At 34.7% G+C, this 14,052-nt stretch overlaps 2 protein-coding genes across 7 annotated transcripts; both read left to right on the top strand.

Moving 5' to 3' along the window:
* The first annotated feature begins 2,016 nt into the window (after positions 1-2,016).
* Positions 2,017-5,618, top strand: Hlh54f (basic helix-loop-helix domain-containing transcription factor HLH54F). Of its 3 annotated transcripts, none has more exons than XM_072898029.1 (3): positions 2,017-2,178; positions 3,515-3,830; positions 4,873-5,618. In XM_072898029.1, exons 2-3 carry the CDS (start codon positions 3,516-3,518, stop codon positions 5,077-5,079), a joined length of 522 nt encoding a protein of 173 aa, XP_072754130.1. In that variant the 5' UTR covers positions 2,017-2,178; position 3,515; the 3' UTR covers positions 5,080-5,618. The 3 variants fall into 3 exon arrangements, with proteins under 3 accessions (XP_072754130.1, XP_072754128.1, XP_072754129.1); XM_072898027.1 differs by lacking the exon at positions 2,017-2,178 and adding an exon at positions 2,347-2,432; XM_072898028.1 differs by lacking the exon at positions 2,017-2,178 and having other exon boundaries at positions 3,263-3,830.
* Positions 5,619-6,705: 1,087 nt separating this feature from the next.
* Atg101 (autophagy-related protein 101) lies at positions 6,706-12,234 on the top strand. 4 transcript variants are annotated; one of them, XM_072897711.1, is made up of 2 exons: positions 6,706-7,797; positions 8,578-12,234. In XM_072897711.1, the coding sequence occupies exon 2, from the start codon at positions 8,586-8,588 to the stop codon at positions 9,240-9,242; it is 657 nt and encodes a 218-aa protein (XP_072753812.1). In that variant the 5' UTR covers positions 6,706-7,797; positions 8,578-8,585; the 3' UTR covers positions 9,243-12,234. The 4 variants fall into 4 exon arrangements, with proteins under 4 accessions (XP_072753812.1, XP_072753810.1, XP_072753811.1 ...); XM_072897709.1 differs by having other exon boundaries at positions 6,710-8,050; XM_072897710.1 differs by having other exon boundaries at positions 6,711-7,769.
* Positions 12,235-14,052: the final 1,818 nt, after the last annotated feature.

Below are 14,052 nucleotides of genomic sequence, written 5' to 3'. Positions count from 1 at the left end.
GATTTCTTGCTAGATTCTCCGCCATTAGAAATTTTTTCTCTACAAAGAAAGAAGAGTAAGAGATATGTTAATTTATTTTTATTAATTGTGAAGAAGGAATATGTAAGAGTGGTATAACACTTATGAAAAAGACTAAAAGTGCCTTCGACGAGTTATTTTCAAATAATATTTAGCCTGTCATGTCCTCACTGTAAAAAAACTTTTCCTCAAAATTCAGCTCCCTAACTCTATTATTTCTTGAGTTATCGAGTAAAACGTCATTTTCACTTTTTATTTTTCTTTTCTGTAAATATTTCAAATGATTCCATATCGATTTTTTACTGAACATTTATCAATAAAAAATAAAAATCTTTATTTTATTATTATTTTTTGATAATAGGACGGAAAATTATTTATTTTTCTTGTGATCTCTTCTCTATATAATTATAATAGTAATGATAAGAGTAATAATAATAATTGTAATAATTATAATTACACTGCAGAATAGAAATATTTTTTATGCAAAAACAATTTTCACATATCCTGCAGTATAATTATAACTATAACAATTATAATTACTACTATAATTATTACAAGAAAATAAATAATTTCTTAACCGTTCTGTAACCAAAAAATAATAAAAAAAAGATTTTTTATTTTTTTTATCATGTTGCACCAACTCGGAAAAATTGAAAAAATTTGAGACATATAAAAAGAGTATTCTATAAAAGTTTAGTGATTGAACCTCGCAAGGTACATGTTACATGTAAAAAAGCCATTTCTTAATTTCATTTTTTTTTTAATTGAGTTTTTGTTCGAGATTAATGAAAAAATATTTTTTTTGTTGATAAACGTTCGGAAAAAAATCGATATGGGATCATCTCAAATATTTATGGAAAAGAAAAATAAAAACTAAAAATAACATTTTTCTCGATAACTCAGGAAATAATAAAGACAAGGAGCTGAAATTTTACAGAAATTTTTTTTTTTTACAATGAGGAAATGACAGGCCAAGTATTATTCGAAAATTTCGGGGCATTTTTTGTATGCTTATCCAGCTATAGTCTTTACAAATAATAATACAATTTATAAAATAATTTTTCTTGCAAAGAGATTTATTAAATCATACATATTATAAAGATGTAACATAGTTTTAAAGTATATACATATGATAATTGTCATCCATTGATATAATTGACATTATATTGATCATTGCATAATATACTGATGTCATCTAATAGATATTTAAACGTGTGAAAAATGATGATAACAAACATTATGTTTATTCTGACTATTCCGATGTATCTAATTTAACTTATTTATTCTCGCATCGTTTTCGAATAAATCTTAATTTTATTTTAAAAGCAATTGTAGCTATTGATTTACTAATGTTATTTGCAATGATAAAACGAAATAATAATAAATAGAATATAATACTAATAACAAAATATGATCCTTGACATTTCGTAAGAAGAAAGTATCGATATTAAAATTTGTCTAGGATAATTTTGCTTGATTTACATTATGAACATACTGTTGTCATTTGCTAGAAGCGCTTTAACATTTAAATGATATCATAAAATACACATTAACAGTTTCAGAAAAAGGTCGGGGAGTGTCGGATTGCCAGACATCTTTCACGAAATTGTCGAGCAATAATTTAGCGCCTTCTTCAGGATATTAAGTAGGATCAGTAGGGTCACCGCAAACCTCGTATTACAGGATCTCCATTTCGAATCCTAATTTCAACAAAATGAATGACTGCCGGTTGACGGGGATTTTCAATGGATTATAGATCAGACCCTTCTTTTCGAAGGAAAAGTCTGAATGAACGAGAAGAGAGGAGAAGAGAGGAGAAAAAAAAAAGCACACAAGTCAGTGACTTGTGAATAACTTGAAACTATTATTAAATATTATATTAATTCAATGTTACGCATATTGTTAAATAAACTTATTCCTTGCACTATTTTAACGTACAAATATTGTATATATTAAATATGTATATGCATATCTTAATTTAGAAGTAATATAGTCGTTTTACTGCGAGGTCTTAGTCTCTTCTCCGCGCTTCCATCGAGAGAGAAAAGGAAAGAAATCAGGAAGAGGATGTACCAGGTGGCTGCACGAATGCCACGCGATTGGATCGAGCAACATCTTGGAAAACGAGATGAGACGAATGAGACTAACAATAAGGAGTTGGTAAGTTCGAAAGCTCCGCCTGGTTTTCGGGACGTTCCAAATATCGCGCCCCTCCAAATAACATCTTCCGTCTGTCTCTTTCTCTTTCTCGATTCATGTTGCTCCTCTTTTACAGTCCACCCTTCGGCTTTTACTTCGAGAGCTTTGACTAACAATTAGTTTCACGCCGAAGACGCAAACTATCGCGACATTCTGTTCTGCTGACAGATATACTCGTGGTCGCGTAAAAAAAAGACTCATCGGTCACGTAGCAGGTATCGAGCAAGTTGCATAATTAATTGCGCTATCTGAACACAAGTGACAATCGTGATCGATGATTTAAGTGCGTAGCCATTTAAACAAGAGCTCTCTTATATGTATTATTTTATAAATAATATAGCTTTCTTCGATCCTTTCCAATTTGACATAATTGATTAAAGATAATTTATCAAATTATAAAAAATCAAATAGCAAGTTACAGCAGTTTGTCATCTCAGAACTTGTCACTCGTGTTCTTTTACAACTCTTGTGCTATTGTAAGTGAATTTCGTTGTGAATGTGTATATCAAGAAAATGAAATCTCGATTTAAACAGTGATTTAAATAGTAATCAAGATTATTATTATTTTTAAGAACGCACATTTTTATTCCAACCTGATGGAAAGATAACATTTTTTAATCGCTACTTTTTTTCTTAATATAGCATTTTAAATGCAAATTTTTAATTTGCAATTTAAGAGTCTAAAGCATATTCCGATTCTGCGGTATATAAAGTACACAAGAGAATTTAAAAAATGAAAAAAAAAAAATTAACTTTTAGCCTAGAAATTTATCTAAAAAACTTTTCGCTGTGTAAAAAGAGAAAGACTATTCGCAATTAAAATTTGTGCTTTAATTTATCTGACAAGCAAATTTTGAAAACTCTCGATTTGCATTATTACGCTTCCTTGTGAATTAATCGCTTCGACAACTGACTGATTTTACAATTCTTATTTATCCGTAGACAATTAATTATGCTTCATAAGATAGATAATCATATTATAATAGTTTGATTATAATATTTGATCGTGTTCGCGTCTTTTACCAGTGATCTACCAAATTTTCGATATTAACATATGAAAACTTTAATACAACCTTATCTATTGTATTACACTTTTTAGTCGTACAAAGGAATGTGCACAATAGATTTCACTTTTCAAAGAAATAAAATAAAATTGCGACATATTAAAAAGAGCTACATCCTGATTAAATCGATTGCCTCGTTCACCTTTTCCCGATAACTATCTCACAAGTTGCGGAAGACACGTCGCGTGATTGCCACTTTGAATAATTAATTAATAATGGCTATAATATAACAGAATGCCTCGAAAACGGCGTGCTTCGACATCATCATTGGAAGAATATCCTTCCGAAGAGAAATACATGAAAGATGACATAGACAGTCGCGCGCCGCGAAATGCTGCCAATGCTCGAGAACGTGCTCGGATGCGAGTCTTAAGCAAAGCCTTTGGAAGGCTGAAGACGTCATTGCCTTGGGTACCTGTCGATACGAAACTTAGCAAACTTGATACTTTGAGACTAGCCTCAACGTACATAGCTCATCTACGAGCTGTGCTCCGAGACGACGGCGAAGCCGTTCATTCCGAAACCACCAAGTCCTTGTCGCTTGCTTTGGTGAGTATCTGCATATATAATTTTTATTTTTATTACAGCTACTTAAGATTCGAATAATCTTTCTTTCCTTTCTTAGAGTTATTGATAAATTGATTGATGACAAAGAATCTGTTAAATTTTAATTAATTCTAAGTAATTTTGAGAAGTAATATTGATCTCGAATTGATGTTTTAGTAAAAATAGAAACCGAAGAAAATATTTAATTAGTAATTAGTAATTAATTTAATAATCAGAATTATTCGATTTATAGAAATATACATTAAACGGAAAAGAACGTAACATAATTTGCTCAATTGTCTCGAGTGTCATCTTTTATATAATTTGTCTATAAAAAATTTCAATAGGTATGATTATTAGTATTTCTTAATATAGATATAATTGTACAAGATATTTCAAGAATTGTGAAATTGAACTGATTTTACTGGGAATTCTCGAGAGAGTTATATCCAAACTATTTCTCGCTTTTACAATCACACTTTCGACTTGATAATATTCTGTAAAATAACATCGAGTCCAGGTGGCTCCATTCGGAGTCGCGAAGCGGGCGTCGTCTTCGCAGTCATCCACTCTGTTTATGTCTGTCCAGGTGGATCGAATCACTCCAAAAACCATCTACCCACCCTTTACCACCATTAATTCTAAGTTAGTTCCGTTGTTTGAAGAAGTGTGCCGTTTTCCGCTGCGAAATAGTTGCCTCCTATCTCTCTCTCTCTTTCTCTCTCCGCGTGGAGATCAAAGAATATTTTATTTCTGAAAATGTTTCTCCACGCAAATTCAAATTGACATTAATTTTTGAAGCAAAGCACATAACTTGTATAAGCAGATTTTTTATTTATACGCAATCTCTTAGTCGTATCGATAGCCATAATATGTATAAAATTGACTAAAAAAAATTAATATTTGATAAATGTATCAAATTTTAATAATATTCGAGGAAAAATAATTATAATACGCATTGCAATCTAACGTGTTTAAAGTGTCAAATACTTTTGATCGCGCGATTTAAATTTCATTTAAATAATAAAAAATCTTAATATTGCAGTCGTGGCCATTCGCTATTCAAAATAGCAACGCTACCGCACTTATGAACAACAGTTGCAACGTGTCCTCCTCGACGGCGTCGAGCTGTAATCAGTATCGAGGACAACAAGCCACTCATGATATCCAAAACTTCCATCATTCGGGGCATCAGAGCGTGTCGACGCGCCATAATCTTCAGGGGGGAGAGCAACAGCTCTCTTATTTCTAACAAAAAAATTCTGATAATCCGATCAAAGCTTAACTACAACAAGCGATATCTACGAGGAACGACCACCAACCAATTATTACAACTACGACGGTAGTCGTTTTCACGCCCTATTTATTCCAGAGTGCCTTATTCTTCTAATATTTATTGATTTATTTTTAATGCAATTGATAACGATTATACGCTCATTTGTGCGACAAGGAAATCATTTATCTGTCAGTGGCACATTTATATCCCGATTTATGCATCTTTTGTGCATCAATGAAATGCATACTTTTTTTTTTGTACATACATACATACGTACAGCTTTAATTCAGAAATACATTCAGAGCAGAATAAATAAAATGTTATCTTTGCTTCGTTATTTTTGTCTCATAGAAAAAATATAACAAAAATGTAAGGAGAGATTTAAAATGCTTAATTTATCAAACATTTCGTAAGAGATATATATTCGCGGAGAAATTATTTCCTTGTCTCACACAATCAATTATTGCAATATGATGTAATATTGTAATCGTAATTGATACCAAAGCATATCAACTAGTCCAAAATAAAATATTTTTAAGATTTTCAATAATTTTCTTCATAATCTTCTTATATTTAATGCAATATGTATTCTTATAAATTGTTAATATATATATATATATATATATATATATATATATATATATATATATATTATTCAATGAAAAAGTTAAGCACGTAGAGAGATTAGACTCGTTATTAAAATAGAGTAATTAATAAAAAAGACATATTTTTTTAACATTTTAATTAGAATATTTTCATAATTAAGTTTTAATATTTCTATACATATATGATACATATATTATATGAATCTACATGTACCGTATATTATATATGCATATATATGACCTCGTCGGTCGATTGACATCTCTCGCTGGAGAAGCGCCGAATGACATCCGGAACAGCGGGGAGGAAGTGCGCGGTAAGGTAAGAAGGATAAAGAAGTCCAAGTTAAATAAACAGCGTAAAGGGCCTTTTGTGTAAACCTGATACTAAAATAATATATCCCACACGACGACAAAAATCGACCGGTACTAAACGTATCGTTTAACGTCTTCGTGCTACGTCAATATACACTTGGAAAATTTATAAACGAGAGAGATAATGTCCGCCGCCCCCCCCCCTCTCTCTCTCTCTCCCTCTCTCTCTCGCGTTTTCCGACCTTGTCCAAATTTTCATCGCACTATTTTTGGTCACCATATGTTAAAGACAAGAAGAAAAGAGTAATATAAATATATTTCTCTTTGTATATTTAAAGGTATATTTATGTATCTCTTTTGTAAGAATAAATTGTAGATATATAGATTATCGATAAAAAATCAAGGTGAAAATAAATAGATAAAAATTGCTCCTCATAGATACGTATAGCGCAGTTTCCGTGATTAAAGAGATAAAATCAAACAAATTGAAAGACCCGCGATAAAGAGGCAGACGTCAGACGTCACGTATGATTTCGACAGAAAAGTATATAGAATTGGGTGGAAGTTCCTCCGACCCCGACCTCCGACTCCGATTCGGCAGAAGTGATTTCGCGCCTTTTGAAGTGTCACTTGGGCGATGGTACTGCGCACGTGCTGCGCCGATATTTCCGTGATGCGTCTCGCGCCAATTTCACGCACGGCGCAGCGTGGATCAGGAATCAGGCAGTATGTATAATATATGCTCGGTGAATCAGGTTAGTACAATATATGCTCGGAACACGGCGAACAGGGACAGCGGACCGGAACCCGGAACCCGGAACCCGGAACCCAGTAGCCAGTGCCAGTAGTAGTGTTTGCCTCTCTGTGAAGAGGAACGTTGATCGATCATTCCTGTGCCGTTGTAATACGCGTTGTACGACGCGGGTTTTTCATAATGTAGCACTAGAGCATTCGGGTTGGTAGAAAGACTCGATCGTCTCACCCAGGGAGCAGGGAGAGCCTGCCGAGAAGATTTTTCCCCTTCGCTCGTTGCCGAATTTGGTTCTCGACGTCGTCGCGGGTCGCGCGTGTGTGTATATACGGAAAACATACGTTCCGGCACCCGGGACGAAGAACGTGGAGCCCTCACGGGGCCAGGTATCAAAGCGCGAATCGCAAACACAGCGTCAAGATGGCGTGTGCCACGAGCACAGCTGTTGTTTACCCACAAACCCGTGTTGTGGAGCGGGTCACTGGCTGCTGCCGCTGCTGCTGAGAGAGTGGACGGTGGACGAGCGCGTGCACGACGACTGGTTCCCCCGTCGTCGGGACTGGTCGGGTGTCGGGTCGAGACGATGGGAGATGCTCGACGAATGAGCGACTCGGAGTAACGGGGCATCTTCTCGAGAGAAGCGGACGGCGTGACGACGACGTGACGAGGACGTGACAACGACAACGACGACGACGACGACGACGACGACGACGGCGACGGCGACGAGGACGGCGACGGCGACGGCGACAGTGACAGTGGTGGCGGCGGTGGTAGCGGTAGTAGTAGTAGCAGTGAACCGAGGAAAAAACGGAAAGATTGACTCGATGGAAGAGGGTAGCGAGGCCTGCGACGGCACAAGTCACCAAGTTAGCGGGCACGAATCGAGCGCGAGAAACTAACCTAACTGCGTCCGCCATCGCTCGACACGAGGACGGCGAGGACGGCGAGGAGGAGTGATCGAAAGTGGAAGCGTCGATACCGAAGGAGAAAGTGGCGAAGTTAGTTTACGCCTAATTAGCGTGACAAGTACGCCTTTGCTCGCCCGCTTCGCTTCACTTTGCTTCTTTATTTTTCCCTAAATACTCTGACTTTCCTCATTGGCTGACCTGAGACCTGATATGCCTCGATATTTTACGTTACGTAAAAAGTGCGAATGCACAATTGACTAGAAGAATTGACGACATCTGCCTTCCCGGTTTCGTTTATCTTTCAGTCACAACACTGCGAACGATGCCCATGTGTTAACACGTCGTGTCTGCATGATTTTCGCATGTTCGAGGTTAGCTTATAGTTACTTGATCTTCTTCCTTCCACGAATATAGTATGATTGCATGTCAGCGAGTGATAAAGATTGTTGCGCTTGTTAAATTACAATTTTACAAGTTGACGGCTCATAATAATTAGTTGTGCACTTACATTTTATTATTGTTTATATTTACCGCGACTTGTCATTGTGATACAGTACTGACATACATGAGTCATTCTATATCTTTGTGTGCGCCCCCCCCCCCCCCCCATTTGCTCTCGTGAATTGTAATTCTGTTGAATTTTGTCATTGTGTTTCTTGGCAGTTTACCATCTATCACTTAAATCTATTAATCTGTTTGGTATTTTTACACGGTATATCTTGTAGGTGTTTATATATAATACATTTGAGGATGACGGAGCATTTTAATTTAGTGTAATTTATTTCTATATGTTTTTTCAATGATTATATATTCTTGTAGAGAAAATTCTTTTTTTTTTTTTTTTTTTTTTATTGTCTTTCTTATCTATTAATTTCTACTATTTGTTGTACATACACAGGTATCGTCATGAATGCCAGAACACAGCTCTTCGAATTGAGTATGGAGGGACGCCAGGTGGACGAGGCAGTGGCGAGTATATTTCATACAGTGCTCTTTCATCGGAGTCTCGGCAAATTCAAGTACAAACAAGAAGGCAGCTACTCGGTGGGCACTGTGGGATACCAGGATGTGGATTGTGACTTCATTGATCTCACTTATGTATGCTGTTCGTCAGTGTACCTCGATCAGACGTTGAAACGCGAGATATCGGGCTTCTCGGAGGCTCTGCGTTCCACCGACAGTCCGGGCTCGGGTCAGATATCTCTAGAATTCTTCCAGAGGAAAAAGAGCCGATGGCCGTTTCAACCAGAATGCATACCGTGGGAGGTATGGACCGTGCGTCTCGAACTCATTAAATTGGCCACTGAACACGAGCGGCAGATATGCCGAGAAAAGGTGGGCGACCTGCTGACTGAGAAAATCCTTTACATCACCGAGGTCATGAACCGACATGATTACGTTCCAAAAGTGCCGAGTCAGGCCGAACTGGATTTGATCTTCGACACGTCGTATCCAGACATACAGCCGTACCTCTTCAAAATGTCCTTCACGACCTCTAGTCCGTCGACCACCACGATGGGCAATACTATGAAAAAATTGATCAGAGAGACACTGTCCATTTAGTCGTTATAAGATAGTTTTAAAGTTCTAACATTAATATGTTTGCGCGTATAGTTTAGAGTCATCTAAAAAACGCAAAATTTGCTCTTATTTTTCATCTACGATACACAAGTTTCTGTTCACTGCATTGCACCATGCAATTTTATTTCAGATTTTATAATGACTCTAATCTACCTTAGCTATTATTATGAGTTCCTAAAAAAGAAAAAAAAATTCTAAATTTATGCTACGAAGAATGGTTCGAATAGACAAACTACCAAAAGTACTCGACGTGCTTTGCCTACGTGGTAGATTCTTGTCGCCGATTTTGTAAGCTCTAATATCTCTTATAAAAAAAAAAAAAAAAGGAAATAATACATCACAGAAACTTCATACATCACAGGGACTTTTGCTGTGTATCTCTAATGTCTATATAGTACAAATGAACACAACACTCTTGTGACACTTGCTTTTTTTGTACTTTACTATGAACGTCCGTCGCATAATTTTAGCAGGATCATGTTAGTCACGTTTTACACGATAATAATACTTCGCATTATACTTCTTAAAATCTTATCACTCAAGTTTCTCCACACATAACTTTTATCAAGGCAAAACGACATTATGTTCCTCTCTCGCTTCTCTCATCCTTTTTAAATGCTATGTGTATACATTGTAGAATAGATTCGAGCGTAATTTCTAGATATATTTCTCGAATTTATCTTCACGCGTCGCATAAAGAAGATAATTTGATTTAGAGTAACGATACAGAGAGATGTTAAGCCTCTAGTTGAGAAGAGCAGGATGTTTCCAGATACTTTAATGTCTAATAGAAGTCCTTCGGAGCAATGCATCTTAAGGTCTCGTCACTTACTTACTCCTTGACAAACTTCTTCGAGTGCATAACGGCTGTATTCGGCGCTGTACACATTGTTTTTTAATCACTAATGTTGAAAGTATACATATACATAGTTATCCTAAACTGACGATAATGGAGAATTACTTTTGGATTTTTCCGCATGTATATATATATATATATATATATATATATATATATATACACACGTACACATCCATACATACATAGACCTTATGTCATAAGGTGCGTTCGGGGAAAATTATTAGCGCTAAAAATATTCTATCTTTGTTATTTACAGAAAATTGAATAAGAACAGAGTACGCTAATAGCGTTTGCTTGAACGCACTTTACATGCATACATACTTATACACACACATACATACATACATACATATACATATACAGTTTATATATATATATATTTGTATATGTATATGCATGTATACACGCACGTGTGTGCGTTGCGTACAAAATATATTATAATTTCTGCTTAAATCTAACGCTAAATTTTCGGCCGTCTAATACTTTAGTGATATGGAAATTGGCATCGTAGACGGTCGGAGTTACGTTTAGCATTAAATTGCGCGGCAGAGCAAAGCGTTAATTAAATAATTACAGTGTATGGATGAAAAATCGATTGTTATTTATTTTCGCGAATAATTATACGTAACTTAATGTCAGATTATATTGTAACGCGCAGATTACAGATTTGTTCACATTGCTTTCGTCGCTCTTAAGTTATATAGATATATACATATATATAATCAAAGTGTAAAATAAGTTAAAATTATTGTTAAGCCAATGCGCGTGATGCCCGCAATATCGAAGCGCACCGGGTGATACGAAAAAACCGCACGAAAAACCGCAGTCATAATTACATTTTCCCAGTCGTTTCGTGCCTTCGTATCGATTTTTGATAGGGAAATTAATGTGCTAGGAAAACTAACATATACCTGATTCAGAATATCATTATTATTATATATAATATGATAATAATGATAATATCATTATTATTTATTGACCACACGCGAAGCATCTCTCATCTTGTAAGGAGTGAGACAGTTTCTCTCTCGCGCGCAGAAGATAAATCTGTGATCCTTCTCGGATTCGAGGCGGTTTCGTTTCTATATTCCTCGTATAAGCGATAAGTGTGTGCCGTTGACGTCGTGCCGTTTTAGGAGTTCCAAGTTGACGGGAAACGCACGGATATCGGAACGTTCGTCGGCGGTGACCCACGCGCGATTATAATTGTACAATGTAAATAGTGTATCCGAAAATTATGCCGTAAATCAAAGACATCGTGTCGGCAGGGTCTTCGCACGTTCCGAGATCCGTACATTGGCCTTTCCTACGACCAATCAACAAAGATATCACGACGCGTAGTACACATATACTTTGCGAGTTAACGGTGTAGACGAGAAGCGTAATATTAATTTATAATTAATCATGTATCGTCTCTATTGCTTTCTTTCGCGATGTTCTCTAAGTAGTTTAATATACGATTGCAATTTAGCTACATGTTTCGCGAATCAAGCGTATGTCGATTCTATTGGATTGTTTTTCTTCTCTTGTCGATTGAAGAAAAGAAAAAAAAGAAAAAAAAAGGAAAGAAAAACACGCGGTAATCGTCGATAATCCGCCGCTCTTTGCGATTCTCTGAATCGACTGCAATCTCTTTCCCTCGCACCATCCGGTATGTGCTGTGTACGATTGTAAAAAGTAAAAAATAAAAATGATATGACATTATGACAAAGAGAGGCGCGCGTATATGTGTGTATAGGCGCATATATATATATAAAAATATGATATATAGAAAGAACAAGGAGAAAGAAAGAGAGAAAGAACGAAAGCACGAGCGAGTGGCCACGTGTGTATGTGCAACTAGGATTTTGCGGATTTATCAAATTGCCGCATGCTGTTATAAATAAATATAATTATATATATACATATATATATATATATATATATATATATATATATATATAAACAAAATAGAAGATAAAACCGAGACCTGTATATTATAAGCTGCGAGACAAAATGTGACAAAATGTGTAGAGTGTATAGCGAGGAAGACGAAATATCTGCAAGTTTTAATTTATCATGATGAGTACGCTGACGATAAAGGACTAATTATTAATAAATTACTGTATTTTATAATAGTGCTTTTATGAAAACACTTAAATCCCTTATTTCGTCACGAAACCTATTTAATTTTTATTTAATTTCTTCTCGTATATAATATAGAACACAAATTTCCAACAATTTCATACATTTTAAATATATGTGGTCATTTAGAAGAAATTTAAAAAAAAATCCATGTCTTCATCTTTACAAAATTTGTGAATAATTATTTTTTTCTGTATAAATTCTTTATGGTATATAAATTAAAAATATATTAGGCAACATAATTGTTATTTACAGTATATAAAATTTTATATATATATATATATATATATAAGAATAATCATAATCAGAATATATATCTCAATCAATAATTATTATATTAAAATCTTTTAAATACTTTATGCTCGCATAATTATTTTTGTTTGCAAACATTTTCAGAATTGTTTTTATTGTATTGTAAAAAATATTAATATATATATTATTTGTTTTGTATATATAAGAGAGATAAGATATGCATTCACATTTTCTGTGTCTATAAAAATATATTTTATCTTTGATTAATCATTGACTCTTATAGTACGCAATTCCAAGCAATTAATAGAATAAAAGCAAGTGTAAAGTACATGTCTTATCAATCCGTCACGTGCTGCGCTCTATCGGGTGATTCGCGAGCCTTTGACTAAAGCGGAGCGTCACGCTCACCTGATATTACATTGATTAGGTAAATCGTAATAATGTTACGGATTTCCGATTACCGATGCGATTACATAGCAACGAAACGAAAGACTTTTGGGCGTACAATTTCTTTTACTCGCAACATTTCGACCAACATTCCTTCGTCTTTCGAATAGAAGCGCGGTCATGCAAAACTCGTACTTCTATCGTCCAGAACAAATGTGAAATTTTTTGCATACCGCACGCCAGGAATCCGCGCACACTATATATTCAGGAAGAACATAATCGAGTCAAAGAATTTTTCTGCAATAAGATGCAAACGGATTCGCCCTTTTCCCTGAAACCGAACGGAACTTCATGAAGGATATATTCATTTTATCTTTATTAGATTCTAGAGAATATTCCTGGTTTCGCGAGAATTTCAAGTATTTTTGACCGTTGCCTTGACATAACTCTCGATGCCACGTGCTTCAAGCAAAGAGAAATTGCGAAATATACTTATATATATATATAGTAGTTTTACGCAATAGTTGGATGAAAATTGTTATTTCTTGCTTCTTTCGGATGGCAGCTTATTAAAATTAACGCATAAATTTAGGTATATAATGACTGGAAAGAGAGCACGCAAAAAATAAGATGCATTTTAAGTTTTTATGTCATAAGTACTGTAAAACTCATGAGGAAGGGAATATCTAATTAATAGTCCATTAACTGTTAATGGAGTTGCAGAGCTTATGTAGAATTTTTACTTTTGTACCGTTTTTTGTCATCATCTCAATTACGGTGAAAAAGTGATATTTTCATATTATATATAGTAGTCTATTATATACATATATAATCTTATGCAACAGTTTTTATATAATAGTAGTAACGATAGATAAATAATATGGTAGATGGGTCTCTTCTTTTGAAAAAATTCTTATAATACGTAAAAATCATTTTTCCCTGCTGGCTTAACTGCTATTACAACTACTATTATTTAAACGTTACTTTTGCGTTTTTTAAATTTACATCTTACTTAAATTTTATATATTAACGAAACAAATATTCAATATTATTGTTGTGACTTTTATAAGATTTGAAAAAAATGTTTTCATAATCAAATGACTCGTCTATGTCATATTTTCTTGTCAAATTCTGCAAATTTAATTTCCAAAAATTTTACAACATTACAAT

This window comes from Anoplolepis gracilipes, chromosome 8 (assembly GCF_047496725.1).
Source record: "Anoplolepis gracilipes chromosome 8, ASM4749672v1, whole genome shotgun sequence".
Taxonomy (NCBI): Eukaryota; Metazoa; Arthropoda; class Insecta; order Hymenoptera; family Formicidae; genus Anoplolepis; species Anoplolepis gracilipes.
This window is presented reverse-complemented; position numbering and strand designations above follow the sequence as displayed.